The sequence below is a fragment of the Dendrobates tinctorius genome, unplaced genomic scaffold (genome assembly GCF_039654945.1).
Source record: "Dendrobates tinctorius isolate UK_male_01 unplaced genomic scaffold, ASM3965494v1 ptg000074l, whole genome shotgun sequence".
In the NCBI taxonomy this organism is placed as follows: domain Eukaryota; kingdom Metazoa; phylum Chordata; class Amphibia; order Anura; family Dendrobatidae; genus Dendrobates; species Dendrobates tinctorius.
Genome location: NW_027361742.1, coordinates 1,861,835 through 1,877,068, shown reverse-complemented (window position 1 = coordinate 1,877,068; position 15,234 = coordinate 1,861,835). Strand labels below are relative to the sequence as shown.

The 15,234-nt window shown below is 45.3% G+C and overlaps 1 protein-coding gene across 1 annotated transcript in view; it reads left to right on the top strand.

The window, feature by feature from the left end:
* Nucleotides 1-2,084: 2,084 nt before the first annotated feature.
* LOC141096337 (uncharacterized) overlaps nucleotides 2,085-15,234 on the top strand; it is a 252,395-nt gene continuing 239,245 nt past the window's right edge. The window contains exon 1 of the mRNA XM_073582871.1: nucleotides 2,085-2,154. Coding sequence (XP_073438972.1) covers nucleotides 2,149-2,154 — 6 coding nt within the window. The 5' untranslated portion in view covers nucleotides 2,085-2,148. The remainder of the gene's footprint in view (nucleotides 2,155-15,234) is intronic.

Sequence of the window (15,234 nt, the reverse complement as noted above, 5' to 3'; positions counted from 1 at the left end):
CGGAAGAACCCCGGGAATGGCACCTGGCGGATGCCGCAGGACCTGACAGCCACTTAGTTACGCCCGTTCCTTGCAAGGGGTGAGTTTGGGACCAGTCGTTCTCCAAGTTGGAGTATGTGTTTTATTTCCCTCATGTTTTGTTAAACTGGTGGTTACTGAGTGACATTAAAACCACTGAAATTGGACTTTATGCCTGTGTGCTGCCTCGTTACTGCCGCCCAGCTATTGCCTACCAGAGCGAATCCCTACAATACCAATAGCGGAGACTGAACCGGCGCAGCCCCCGACCTCATGAATGAAACCGAATGCTGGCGAGGAGAATAAAAATAAATAATAATGCTGTTAACCTGCACATTCATCGCATACCTGCAAGTTAACACCATTATTCCTGTTGACAGGTTCCCTTAAACATAGCACCAAACTGTACCAAAAAATGCTCGCCACCCCACTGTAGAACGGGTTCAATAGTTAATATATTTAATATATTTATAACAATGATAAGTAAAGACAAGAAAAAATCCAGCTGCCACTAAAGAATTGAATATTTTTACAAATTATATACTTTATTGACACATACTAAAAAATGTGGAAAAACAAAGAAACACAAGGCCTACGCATTTCAAGCAAAAAAAAGCTCTTAGTCATTAGCACTATACAAACATAAAGGAAATTTTTACATACCTATAATCACATGCCCTAACACCAGACTGCCACCAATACTTAATCTAAAGCCCCAAAACACAGCATGATGCTTAAATTGAATATTTCTCACAGCATTAATTTCCATCCAAATATCAAGGTTATAATAACCAAACATAAATCATCATGAAACAATTATACAGTAAAGTTTGAGATTATAGCAATAATAATACAATAAATTTGTTTGGAAATTCATACCTGAATGTGCAGGAGTTTCCATGCACAGAATCCGCTAAACATCCAGCATCTGCAGCATGTAGACCAATCTCCCCCATTCACAAGAAAGTTAAGTGTCTACCACAAATTATCAAGGCCCTAGTATCTCCATTGTGTTCCTGTGTCTAGACACACCTGATAGGGACGTTTGCGTTATTCGTATTATCTTTAGCTTCTTTAACATGTTCAGAAAATCACCTAGGGTACGTTTCCACGCTGCGTACTGGCAGCGCTTTGGAAACAGCGGAAACCCCGCTCCACCCAAAGCGCCGCCCCCTGTTGTATGCACGGTGATTCCGGATGTGTTCATCTCGTAAAGATAAATAGACATGCTGCGGTCTGTAAAGACGCGCTGTATGTCCGTAATTTAGGGTGTGTCACCCACGTCCCTGCATGCATAGTGGAGATGGGATTTCATAAAATCCCCTCCACTATGCTGTAACATTTGGATGCTGCGGATTGGAGGCTGCGTAATCCTGAACGTGGAAACATACCCTAAAGTTCTCATGTTGAGCATCCTATGTTTTGCAGATTACATGCTCTACATGTTGCCAGATATACAACATATCTAAAATTGCAATTAATGAGTGTTTTAATTCCAAAACTAATCCCAGAGGCACTAGATGTGCAATTAGTTATTATTTGGATATCTCCACATGGTCCACACCATGGTCAATCGACTCTGTCACAGCTTCCGGCGATTGTGTCGCTATCCCACAATCCACCGCGGCCGGAAGTGACAAAAATGGCACCGTTATTCCGTCGGGAGATCAGCGTCACTGCATCCTGCGTACCTGCTATTACCACATGCACATACCCTAAAGACTCACAAGTAAAAAACTCAAGGTTATGTACTTCTCACATGGCAGATTCCTGATACATAAATGTATGTCGCAGAAATCAAACTTCTGAAGGAGATTTATAAAAACTCCATGCACCCGTCTGAGGAAAGAGCTCTATATAAATCTAGGAAATTAATTTCTACCAAGTACGTAAACTCACTCTAAAATTAGAATTTTCCCCTAGTTGTCAAAATGAATCAACAAACGTAAAATAACCAAATATATTAACCAGACAAGGACTATGATTTAGTTATATGTTGTTATGTTCTCATATCCGTGCACAACTGAGCAGATCAAAGGTCACTGCTGTGTCGGAGTCTCGGAGACAGAGGAACTTTCACTTTCAGTATTGTTTTGTACTCGGCTCCGGCAGCTAAGCTCTAACTTCAACATGAAGGTAAAAATGTTAAAAACTAAAAAGTCTTTTTTTTTCTTGGCATTCACAGATTTTCCGGAGAGCATTGATTCATGAATGAGTTAGGATGTGTAACATTACACTACATTTATGTGCTTCCTTTTCTGCAAATTGTTTGCATCCACTATTTTGTATAGCAGGTAGTAAAACGCAGTCTTGTCTCTGCCCCGTCTATTTGCAGGCCTGCTGGCACATAACGAGGTGAGTTAGGGCCCATCCAGACTGGGTACACCTTGTTGCATTGGGATTACGTTTATATTTGTTTTTTATTTTAAAAAGTGTAGCTATGTACCCTATGTTTTTTACATGTGTTACTATCCATTTATCTACTGCAGTTGGCCTATGCATTAATAATAAATAATAATTATTTTATTTCTATAGCACCGACATATTCCGCAGCACTTTACATTATAGAGGGAACCTGTACGGACAATAGACATTACAGCATAACAATAATCACATAGATCATAACAGATACCAAGAGGAATTAGGGCCCTGCTCTCAAGCTTACAATCTATGAGGAAAAAGGGGGGACATGAAAGGTGGATGGTAACAATTGCTTTTATTGTTCGGACCAGCCATAGTGTAAGAATCGGGTGTTCCTGTTGCTGCATGAATCGGTTATCAGCCTAAAGGCCCTGTCTCACTAAGCGATCTCGGTAGCGAGATTGCTGCTGAGTCACAACTTTTGTGACGTAACAGCGATCTCACCAGCGAGATCGCTGTGCGTGACAGCGATCAGCCCCCCTGCCGGTATCGCTGATCACTGGAAGAAACCTCTGGACATTTCTTTGGTCGCTGGTCTCCCGCTGGCCAGCACGCATCGCTGTGTGTGACAGGCGGGAGACCAGCGATCAGGTGTAAAAAATAATAAAAAAAATAAAAAATATAGTTATTCTCACCTTCCGACGTCTTGTTCAGTCATATTCAGTCATCCTGCCTCTCTCCACGCTCCGGTCCCAGTGATCCTTTGCACGAATGACCGCGAGATGTCACGGTCTCTAGGGATAACAAAGTCTCGCGGTCATTCGTGCAAAGGATCACTGGGACCGGAGGGTGGAGAGAGGCAGGATGACTGAATATGACTGAACAAGACGTCGGAAGGTGAGAATAACTATATTTTTTATTTTTTTTATTATTTTTTACAGCGATGGCCAGCGATGCCGCACGCTCGGCATCGCTGTGCTGATCGCTGGTGAAGCTGTCTGTGTGACAGCTCACCAGCGATCACATAGCGACTTACCAGCGATCCTGACACCTTGATATCGGTGTCGGGATCGCTGGTAAGTCGCTTAGTGTGACGGGGCCTTAAGTATGTAACAGTACAGACACAGAGGGCTATTAAATGCATAAAGCATGTGAGAACATGTTGAGAGGAGCCTGGTTATGGTAAAAATTTTAGAATGGGCCACACAGGGATATTTAGGTTAATGCATTGAGGCGGTAGGCCAGTCTAAACAAGTGCGTTTTTAGAGCACGCTTAAAACTGTGGAGATTGGGGATTAATCACATTAACCTGGGTAGTGCATTCCAAAGAATTGGCGCAGCACGTGAAAAGTCTTGAAAATGCATTATGTTTTTATTCTGTGTTTATTCAGTACATGAAAATTGAAGCACTAAAGGGTAAATGATGATGCTATCCTTCTCAGGGAAACTTAGAATCTGCTATGGAATTTTGAGATAATACAGTACAAGAAAAATTACAAAGAGCATCTTTCACTCTACATGAAAACCTAATTATTTGATTAGTGACTATGTAAAAAGCCAAATATGATCTTCCGGCGTGTGTCTTCAGTGTGCTCTGTATTAATACCCTGTGAGTCACGCCCTTGTTGTAAAAAGCATAAAAATTAGCATAAAATAAAGAGGATGATATCTGTAAAACCATATGGCAATATTTAAAAAAAAATACTAGGTAGCACCAAGGATAAATAATACTGACAATTTTGACATAGTGACAAATCCTCTTTAAACTTCCCTGGTGTAGTGCTGCTGGGAAATGAAACCCTGGCATTGTATGGTTTCCCTGGCATTACATGTTTACATCAACTTATTGTTAGGGGACCTTTTTGTTACCAAACTATCTGTTTACAAGTGCTCAGCAAGGAAATGTTCTAAAATCATGAAAGTTTCCAAGCTTTTAAGCCCTTCACACTACGGCCAATTTCCTTTTTTTTAACTGTAAAGTGGGAAAAATCCAAGTGCATTTGAAATTGCAAAAAAACCCAAATATTTATTATGGTCACTATATATTAAAACTCACCAAGAAATATGATTCTCCAGTCCAGGTCAGTATAATTATGCAGATACTAAACATGTATACTGTATATGTCTTTATATTTCATACAGAGCTAGATAGCAGAATAGCCGTTAATTCAATTGTCGGCTTCTGTAAAATCATTGCAGAACTCGACAGGATAGGAGACATGGTTTACATACAGTAAACCACTGCATATCAGTTACAGTGCCTTGCGAAAGTATTCGGCCCCCTGGAACTTTTCAACCTTTTCCCACATATCATGCTTCAAACATAAAGATACCAAATGTACATTTTTGGTGAAGAATCAACAACAAGTGGGACACAATTGTGAAGTTGAACAAAGTGTATTGGTTATTTAAATTTTTTTTTAAATTCAAAAACTGAAAAGTGGGGCGTGCAATATTATTCAGCCCCTTTACTTTCAGTGCAGCAAACTCACTCCAGAAGTTCATTGTGGATCTCTGATGTTGTGGATCCAATATTGTCCTAAATGACTAATGATGATAAATATAATCCACCTTTGTGTAATCAAGTCTCCATATAAATGCACCTGCTCTGTGACAGTCTCAGGGTTCTGTATGAGCGGCTCTCCCCTGAATCGGCTCCCCGGGCCTCGCGATGGCGCAGGAGCCCCTCCCGGGACCCTCCAAGCCAGGCGCCACGCGCTTCCTGTAATAGCGGGCCCCGGCTTGGGAGGAATCCGCATGTCCGGCGAGGCCCTGCGGCGGTGTCCAGCCCGACGTCTCGCTCTGTGCAGGGGGCGGGGCTGACATGCGCTGGGCGGAGCAGCTCCACAGAGGCATCGGGGGGCTGTGCGGATGGCTCTCCCGCTGCACAGCCTGCTTCCCGCTCCGGGCCGCAGTCGGCCAGCTCCAGGACGGCGGCCTGCCAGGCGGCAGGGCCCAGCGCTTCACCCCTCACCAGGAGGGGGACATCGGGTGGGTCAGGGGGGCTGCGGCAGGGGGGGTGCCCACAACGTGGTCTGCCTCTCACGCTCGGCAGACCGACAGGAGGTCCTGCAGCAGGGATCCAGCGGCCTGCAGTGCGGCAGGGCCTAGGGGTGCGCTTTGTTGGCACATGCCTCATCACCAGGGGCCGTTTCAGCGCGGTAAGATGGCGGGGGATCCAGGACCCTCAACGCGGCGACCCAGGCAGCGTGGTTACCAGGAGATCAGCAAGCAGGATCCCCCCTGGGTTTCGGGTTCTGCATCCCGGTTCCTCCGGGGGGAGTCCGCGGTGTCAGCGTCAGTCCAGCGGTGTCAGCATCACTAACAGAACAGGCGGAACCTCATCCGTGGATCCTAGTCATTTGGCTGGAGGGCCCACAGCCCCCTCACAGCCCGGTGAGTATGCCTCTGTGTCTACTGTGTGTCAGCCATTTTTGTCTTCCTCTACGGCGGGTGTGGGCTCCCCGGTGGATGGTACAGGGGTGGGAGGGGGCGTAGTTGACATGTTAGGGGATGTGCGCAACTTACTGTCACACTTAGAACGGGGTTTTCTTGCGTCATCTCCATTGGCGGCTTGGGTGGGGTCACAGGCCTGGGGGAAAGCGTGGCCGAGCGGGTCAGAGCCGACTGGGCGTGCACGAGACCCGGTGTCGGTGTCTGTGCAAACAGGGCTCATGGGGAAGTATACGTATGTTTTAAAGGCCCTCTGGGGGCTCATTTAAAAAAAAAGAAGTTAAGGAGCACATTTGGAAAGACAAATACGTGGAAATTTTCTCATTGTTGCCTCTCGAGAAATTTAATTTGAACAAGAGTAAGAAAGAGGATAGCAAAAAGGAGGAGGAGGAGAAGCATAGGTGGCGACTCATTCCTCAGACGTTTGTGAATTGGCAGCAGGCGTTTGCCATTTTTGCAAGCGTCATCGGAGAAAAGGCCCCAGATAATTGCTCGACATTGCTTTGTTACCTGGATGCGATTGGGGAAGCTTACAGGGTTTATGGGGGTCAGGCTTGGCTGCGGTATGACGAGCAATTCCGGCAGAGGAAGGCCGTTCGGCCAGCCATTCGTTGGGACCAGAAGGATATTGGGTTGTGGATGCGCATCATAGCGCAAACAAGTTTGGGAGCTCCTTTCATGAGGGGGCTGGCAGCACCAGCCAGAGCAGCGGAAACGCCAGCGCCACAAGTGGAAGCGGGCAGGGGCAGGCAGGAAATCACAAGTTGGGCGTTTGCTGGCAGTTCAACGATGAGCAGTGCAAGTTTGGGGTGAACTGCAAATTCAAACATCTCTACTCCACCTGCAACGGTGCTTCACACGGAGCGTCTAAGTGTTTTAAGAAAGGGAAGCCAGGAGCCGGGGGCGGTAATTCAAAAGGGGGGGACTCCAGTGAATCTGGAAAAGATGGTCCCTTATCTAAATAGATATACGGACTGAGAGAAAGTGGCATTGTTATATGCAGGTTTTAAGGACGGGTTCGTTATTCCTCAGCCCCCTTTCGTTATTCCACTTGTTTTAAAAAATTTGCGTTCAGCGCTGCTTCATGCCTCAGTCGTTTCGGAAAAAATTGGAAAAGAGGCTTCTTTGGGCCGCATGGTGGGCCCTTTCGAGTCTCCCCCGTTTCTGGATTTGGTGGTTTCCCTTCTGGGTGTGGTTCCCAAAAAGGAGCCAAATAAGTGTCGGCTTATTCAGCACTTGTTGTTTCCTCGGGGGAGGTCGGTCAATGATGGGATCGATCCGGAGATTTGTTCGGTGGTCTACTCTCGTTTGATGAGGCTGCTCGGTGGGTGCGGAGCTGCAGTCGGGGGGCACTCCTGGCTAAGACCAACATTGAAGCCGCGTTTCGCTTATTACTGGTTCATCCAGACAGAATGAGGCTGCTGGGTTGTTTTTGGGACGGCAAGTTTTTCGTGGACAGGTGTTTACCAATGGGTTGCTCATTGTCCTCTGCGTATTTTGAGGCATTTAGTTCTTTTCTGGAATGGGTCGTTCGAGAGTTTCCGGTTTTGACTCGGTCATCCATTACTTGGATGATTTTCTGTGCGTCGGTCCCGCAGATTCGTTGTGTTGTCAGAGAATTCTCCAGGCTATTGAATGGGTTGCTGAGCGATTTGGCGTACCGATGGCGCCCGGTAAAACGGAGGGCCCGAGTACGTGTCTGCGTTTTCTGGGGATTGTCACCGACACTGTTGCTTGGGAGTTCAGGCTACCTGAGGACAAGTTGGTGGATTTGCTGGCGGAAGTGGTTCGGGCACGTCGTTTGAAGAAGATATCATTGCGTGACCTCCAGTCGGTGTTGGGGAAGTTGAACTTTGCGTGTCGGGTGATGCCGATGGGATGAGTTTTTTCACGTAGGCTGGCAAGCGCTACTGCAGGGATTCAGGCCACCCATCATTTCATCAGATTGTCGTCAGATCCCAGGGCGGATTTGGCAGTTTGGGAGTCTTTTTTAGACGGTTACAATGGCCGCTCTTTGGTGATGTCTGAGGTCGCTGACAATGATGTCTTGGAATTGTTCACGGATGCTGCTGGCGGTATTGGCTTTGGTGCTTACTTCAGAGGACAGTGGTGCGCGTCTCGTTGGCCCGATGAGTGGATCGCAATCGGTTTGGTGCGTAACATTACGTTGTTGGAGATTTTTCCGATCCTTGTGGCTGTGCATTTGTGGGGGTCTGAGTCTCGGGATCGGCGCATGCGTTTCAATTGTGACAACATGGGCGTTGTGGGTGCGATTAACAATCTTACCGCGTCGTCCCCTCCAGTCGTTCGAGTGTTGCAACAGTTGGTTTTGCTATGCTTGTCCTTGAATGCGCATGTGACCGCGTCTCATGTTCCCGGAGTCAAGAATGACATAGCTGACTCTCTCTCTCGTTCGCAGTGGGATCGTTTGCGCTCGTTGGCGCCAGAAGCGGAGGTCGAGGGTTTCGCTTGTCCGGAGGAACTGTGGAACTTGGCTTACAGGCCGCAGAGTCACTGATTGAAGCTTCCTTGACCCCTAAAACTTGGGAGACTTACCGGGCAGTGTGGCGGATGTGGGAGGAAGTTGTTACAGCTGGCCCGGTCAATGGTTTCAGGCAGGATCAGGAAGGGATGTTGCTGGCCTGGTTGGGGCGTGGCTCCGTTGAGGGCTGGTCATGTGCAAAAGTTTTGCGTGTTTTGGCCGGTTTGTCCTTTGGCTTTCGCTTACGCGGCAGTCGGGATTTGACAAAGACGTTTTTAGTCAAACAAGCGGCGAAGGGTTTTCGTCGGTGCCGCAGCAAGGGGGATTTGAGGAGGCCGGTATCCTTTAATTTATTGGAGCAATTGGGCCTTACTCTGGAGTCTGTGTGTTCTACGCGTTACGAGGTCTCGTTGTTTCGTTTGGCTTTCTCGTTCGCATTTTTTGGGGCTTTACGGGTTGGTGAACTTGTTTCTTCCAGTAAAAAATTGGCGGGTGGGTTATTGGCCAGGGATGTTGTAATGACTTTGGGCGTTGTTGAATTTTGGTTGCGACGTTCCAAGACGGATCAGTCGGGAAGAGGTCGCCGGGTGATGTTGGGCAGGGTGCCTGGTTCTTCAATGTGCCCTTCTTAGTGCCTAAGGAATTTTTGGGACTTTCCCTGTTGTGCCATGTTGACGGCGGTAGTTTGTCCCGATATCAGTTTGGTGCCGTTTTTAAGAAGTCCGTTCGGTTGCTGAGCCTGGATGACTCTCGCTTTGCTCCTCATTACTTCAGGATAGGGGCGGCGACGGAAGCGGCAGTGGGGGGTTTGGATCCAGCTTCTATAATGCACATTGGTGGTTGGAAGTCTAACCGATATCGGAGTTACGTTAGGCCTTAGTTTTGGGGTGTTTTTTTTCGGGTTAGAGCATATATGGAGGACAAGGAGTGTTACGTTTTGCTTACATTGGTGGTTTATTTGTGATGTTAGCACTCCTCCGTTTTTGTTGCAGGTGTCGAACCTTTGCTGGTTTGGATTTTTGGGCACTCCTTCGTTCATTCGGGAGCTTTGCGAGCCGATGTCAGAAATGAAGGAAGACAACTGGGCTTCCCCAGGAACACGGCGGTGGTGCGGTGGCTCGGCTTCAGGGGAATGGAATGGCGAAGGGTTGTACAGGAAATTCATGTGTGTGCCCAGTTGGACCGCGCACCAGTCATTCTTGTTCTTCATGTCGGGGGCAACGATTTGGCGGTCAGGCCATTTCGGGAACTTATAAAGGACATCAAGCAGGATTGCTTGCGGTTGTGGTTGTTGGATCGTGGGGGTCACCATTGTGTGGTCCAAAATCGTTCCATGCAGGCAGTGGCGTTCCATGAGGTCCCTGGTGAAGGTCAACAAGGCCAGAATTAAAGTTAACAGGGCGGTGTCTTCCTTTGTGGTAAGGAACGGGGGTGTGGCTGTGCGCCATTTTGATCTGGAAAAGGGCAAAGGTGATTTTTGGTTGGCGGATGGGGTTCATTTGAACGGGGTTGGCTCCGACATTTGGACTCTCGGTCTTCAGGAAGTCATTGAGCGGGCCATAGCATGGCTTGTTTGGGGGGTCTCGGGCCCTTGAGGTGTTCAAGGTCCCTTGTTGTGGCGGTTTGGAGAGGGGGAGTCCTTGGAGTCATTTGGAAATTGGTTTTGGAGATTCACTGTATAGGGTCTCCTCCGTTTATAAGTTGGTGGTGGTGATCTGGTGAAAGGTGGATGGGGAGTTTCCGTAAAGAGTGCGGATCCCCTAGTTGCCTAGTGGACAGATGTGTCGGTGGTTGGTGCTCCTGAGCCTGTGGGGTAACGGCTGGGAGTAATATGTTGGGTTCTGTCCACAGCATTTTTGGGGTCGATTCACCTAGATCTTGTGACTTGAAGGACTCCTCCTCCGGGTTCAAGTTACTGTATTTATGTTATTCATAATACTTTATTATTATTATTGTTGTTTGTTGTTTTAATAAAAGGCTGCTGTGGCCATATAAATTCCAAAAGAAACCTTTGGTCTTTGGTGTTATTATGCGGCGTATGGAGTTTAATACGAGTTGGGGGGGTGCGGGGGATTAGGAGGGTCCCGTCTCCCCTGCTAGGAGCAACTTGACAATACCAACGTCAAGCAATGGCCGGAGCTGAGCCTCCCGCTCCCTCACAGAAGAGGTGGGGGCAGAGGCCAACATGATGGGGGGTTGGAAGGAGAGGGTGGGGGGAGCGTTTTGGGGGAAGGGGCGTTGCACATATATAAGGGGGTGCGGCGGGCCTTCCTCCCTCTCTGTTCCCGCTCTTGTTACCTGACAGCTTGTCCCGCCTTCCCTCCCTTTAGCTGGTGGTTAGTAATGTTGGTGTTTACTTGGGTCATGGAGGTTCGGAGGGGGGAGTCCTTGGAGTTGTTTGGAAATTGTTTTTGGAGATTCACTGTAAAGGGTCTCCTCCATTTATAAGTTGGTGGTGGTGATCTGGTGAAAGGTGGATGGGGAGTTTCCGTAAAGAGTGTGGATCCCTTAGTTGCCTAGTGGACAGATGTGTCGGTGGTTGGTGCTCCTGAGCCTGTGGGGTAACGGCTGGGAGTAATATGTTGGGTTCTGTCCACAGCATTTTTGGGGTCGATTCACCTAGATCTTGTGGCTTGAAGGACTTCTCCTCCGGGTTCAAGTTACTGTATTTATGTTATTCATAATACTTTATTATTATTGTTGTTTGTTGTTTTAATAAAAGGCTGCTGTGGCCATATAAATTCCAAAAGAAACCTTTGGTCTTTGGTGTTATTATCAGGGCTGTGGAGTCGGTAAGCCACAGTTGCGACTCCGACTCCGACTCCTGGATTTTATCAGGCTCCGACTCCGGCTGCGACTCCGACTCGGGCTCCGACTCCGACTCCTTCATAAATGGCCAATTCATAACAACAAATTTACTGTTGTAAAATATTAAACATCGTGCTTATTCAGTTTCTCACCATCATATAAGTAATCAGACCACTTAGAACAAAAACTACATTTATTAGAATACAATTAGAATATAGCAAATAACTTTTATAAACTTTTCTAAACTGTAAGTAAATATGCAATAAACACTTTTATGCAGTTTATAAGAAGAAATCTATACATTTGTCCTCAGAAAAAGTATTGCCTCTGTCAGATCCTCCTTCATGGATGCCCTCAAATCTGATCTAATTATTTTGAGAGCAGAGAACAACCTCTCTACACTAACTTGTGTTGGTGGCAAAGCAGTAACCACTCGGGCAACATCTCTGACAATGTCAGGATACAGAGGAATCGCTTGTTGCACTGTTATTTTTGATGAACGGTCAAATTTCTGAATTTCTTTTAGTGCACATGAAAAATTCTGCTGAACTGTACTGGCTGTGTTCCTTGATGGGGATGACTCTTCTTCTATGCGGGAACGCTTTGCACGGTCCTTGTGATCCAAATATTTTTCGAAATTAAATTCTTCATCAGTTGATGATGAGGGTGAAGATGTGGCAGGACGACCAAATTCTTCTTGTTCCTCCTGACTGTTCTGCAACCCTTTCATCCTTACTGCTATTTCAAACAGAGCTTCTTTTCCTTTACTTAGCTGTTGATCATCTAGAAGAATCCGATGCATTGGGTCTACATAAACAGCTGCCAAAAGAATGTTATTTTGTAATAGTAGCTCCTCTCTCCGTTTCATTGATGTAGCAATGCCACTTGCAATTAACCCTCCTCTTTGGGACAGGCGAAACATCAGGTTCTTCCACTCCTTTAAGAAAATACCTGGAGTTAAGTCCTCTGCTTGTAATTTTTTAGTCACTGTAAATGGGTGCTCTAGCAATTTTTCCAGCTCAGTCACCTGATTCCACTGACTTTCATTTAGCGTCAGTTGAGGGTTAGCCATGTCTACAAGAAAGGTTTTCAGTTCAACCAAGCGCTGAATCATTAAGTAAGTACTGCCCCATCGTGTGGCTTGATCAATAATTGCCCCTTTTCCAGCACGTCTCTTCAAAATTGAGTCAACTTTAGGGGTTCTGGCAACAGTAGCCAATTTTCTCACCTTGCCAATCAGTGCAGCAGCATGTCCTTCTTGCAGACTGTCTCTTATAGCCAGCTGTAGCGTATGCACAACACAGCGCATGTGATGAATGAAAGAACATATTGACACAGTTTCAACAAGATCATCTAAACTATCATGTTGCTGTTCATCTGAAGCAACTTCAGTTTGCTCCTCAGTTACAATACTGTGTTCCTCTATTTCAAACATTTCTGTGCCTGTGGACCCAGAATGTTCTTCTAGCTGCTGGTCACTATCATTACTCTCATTCATTAGCTTAATAGTACTTATCATATTTGAAGCATTGTCAGTTACGACAGAAAGAACTTGCTCTTTTTTAAGTTCATAGTCTTGCAGAACCTTTTCCACCAAGACCTGGAGAAACTCACTGGTGTGATGAGCTTTGGTGTCTTTTACTGCCAATGTCTTGGTAACTATTTCATTTTTGTCACAAACAAATCGGACATTGATGGCAAAATAGTTCACTCTGTGACGTGTGCAGGCATCCATTTTAAGAAACAGAAAGCGTCCCTTGAGAGTTTTTTAAGTTCTTCCTTTTGTTTAAAAGCTTCTTCGATTACTAATTTTCTAATACTCTCTCTCTCCAGAGAAACACCAAGCTTGCGGGCCATTTCCCCATTCAGACACATAAAAGCTGGTCGTGAAAATAATGAAATAGGCACACTATCCTTTACAACAAGCTCTATGATCTGTTTTTTAAATGTATCTAATAATAATAATAATAATCTTTATATAGCGCTAACATATTCCGCAGCGCTTTACATTTTTGCACACATCATCATCACTGTCCCCGATGGGGCTCACAATCTAAATTCCCTATTAGTATGTCTTTAGAATGTGGGAGGAAACCGGAGTGCCCGGAGGAAACCCACGCAAACACGGGGAGAACATACAAACTCCTTGCAGATGTTGTCCTTGGTGGGATTCGAACCCAGGACCCCAGCGCTGCAAGGCTGAAGCGCTAACCACTGAGCCACCGTGCTGCCCCTATCTACTGTATCTACTGTCATTGTCACAGTAACTTTGTCACTGACAAAATATCTTGCAACTGATGGCTGCAAAGTTCTCTGCTCCTTTGTTTGGCTGGAAGAGCTGGGCACTGGTTCATTGGTTTGGATGCAGTCTTTCTCATCCACTGCTTTCAGTACTTCTGGATGAAAGCGCTGTAAATGTCTCTTTAGATTAGAAGCTCTGGTAGGAGCATTTTTATCTTTGCCTGAATATGCACTCATCTTGGCTTCACAGCATTTGTTTTCGTCTGGATCATTTGTCATACACTGACAGACATAATGTTTTCTATCTTGAGTGATGGTGAAATGTTCAAATACAGCTGATTTAATGTGATGCTTCTTTGACATTCTCAGGTTTTTAATTCTGCATTCACAATCCAAATGACAATTGTTTTTCCTAAAAACAATTGTACAAAATTATTGCCAGGTCGTACAACTGATATAGTGGTCAGTAATACTGTTATTATTCCTCATGTACTCACAGTTAACTGATGCAAAGTTTGTTGAAAGGATAATACTTCTTACAGTCTTCCTCTTCTGAGTAGCAGGCAGCTGTGAGATGTTTGGAAGACGCACACCTAGTATGATCTAGTCTAGAGGAGGAGCTTTACTACTAAGAATTTGCAACACATTTTCACTTTCAGTTTCATACATTGTAAGTAGGGGGGTTGGGGCAGCATGAGGTTAACCAAGTATAAGATTAGATAAGGGCAGTGGAGAACAGTGACACACAAGAAGTAAGAAATGTCTCTATCTCCAGCAGAACTGCTTATCACTGTTGTTCATAGTTTGATAGAACATATATATTTGAGTAACATTTATAAAATTCATATGAAAGTTCAATTCTGAAATATTAATACATTTTTTTAAAAGCTGGAGTCGTAGTCGGTACATTTCTACCGACTCCGACTCCGACTCCAACCAAAACTAACTCCGACTCCACGACTCCGACTCCGACTCCACAGCCCTGGTTATTTATTATGCGGCATATGGGGTTTAATACGAGTTGGGGGGGTGCGGGGGATTAGGAGGGTCCCGTCTCCCCTGCTAGGTGCAACTTGACAATACCAACGTCATGTCACCTTGCTATTGTAAGATGAAATTAAGTCTGGTTAATAATGGAGAGGTGTCAATAAGACACCTATCAATTATTAATCCAATAGTATGAAAGAGTTAAAAAAACACACAAATTAAGAATAAAGTCTTTTAATGAAACACACTGGTTTGCCATCTTTATTAACCCCTTAACGACCAGGGGTATCTTTGGTTTTGCATTTTCATTTTTCCCTCCCCTTCTTTCCAGAGGCATAGCTTTATTATTTTTCCGCCAATATGGCCATGTGAGGGCTTGTTTTTTGCGGGACGAGTTGTACTTTTCAACAACACCATTGGTTTTACCATGTCATGTACTTCAAAACAGGGAAAAAAAATATCAAGTCCGGTGGAATTGCAAAAAAAGTGCAATCCCACACTTTTAAAAAAAAAAAAAATTGCGCCATCTTTCGAGACCCGTAGCGTCTCCATTTTTGTGATCTGGGGTTGGGTGAGGGCTTATTTTTTGCGCACCGAGCTGACATTTTTAACGATACCACCTTTGTGCAGATATCTTCTTTTGATCACCCGTTATGGCGTTTTAATTCAATATCACAGAAACCAAAAAAACATAATTCTGGCGTTTTGATTCTTTTTCTCGCTACATCGTTTAGGGATTGGGTTAATCCTTTTTTTTTATTGATAGATCGGGTGATTCTGAACGCGGCCATGCCTAATATGTTTATGTGTGATTTTTTTTAATTGTTTTATTTTGAATGGGGCAAAAGGGGGGTGATTTAAACTTTTATATTTTTTTTATTTTT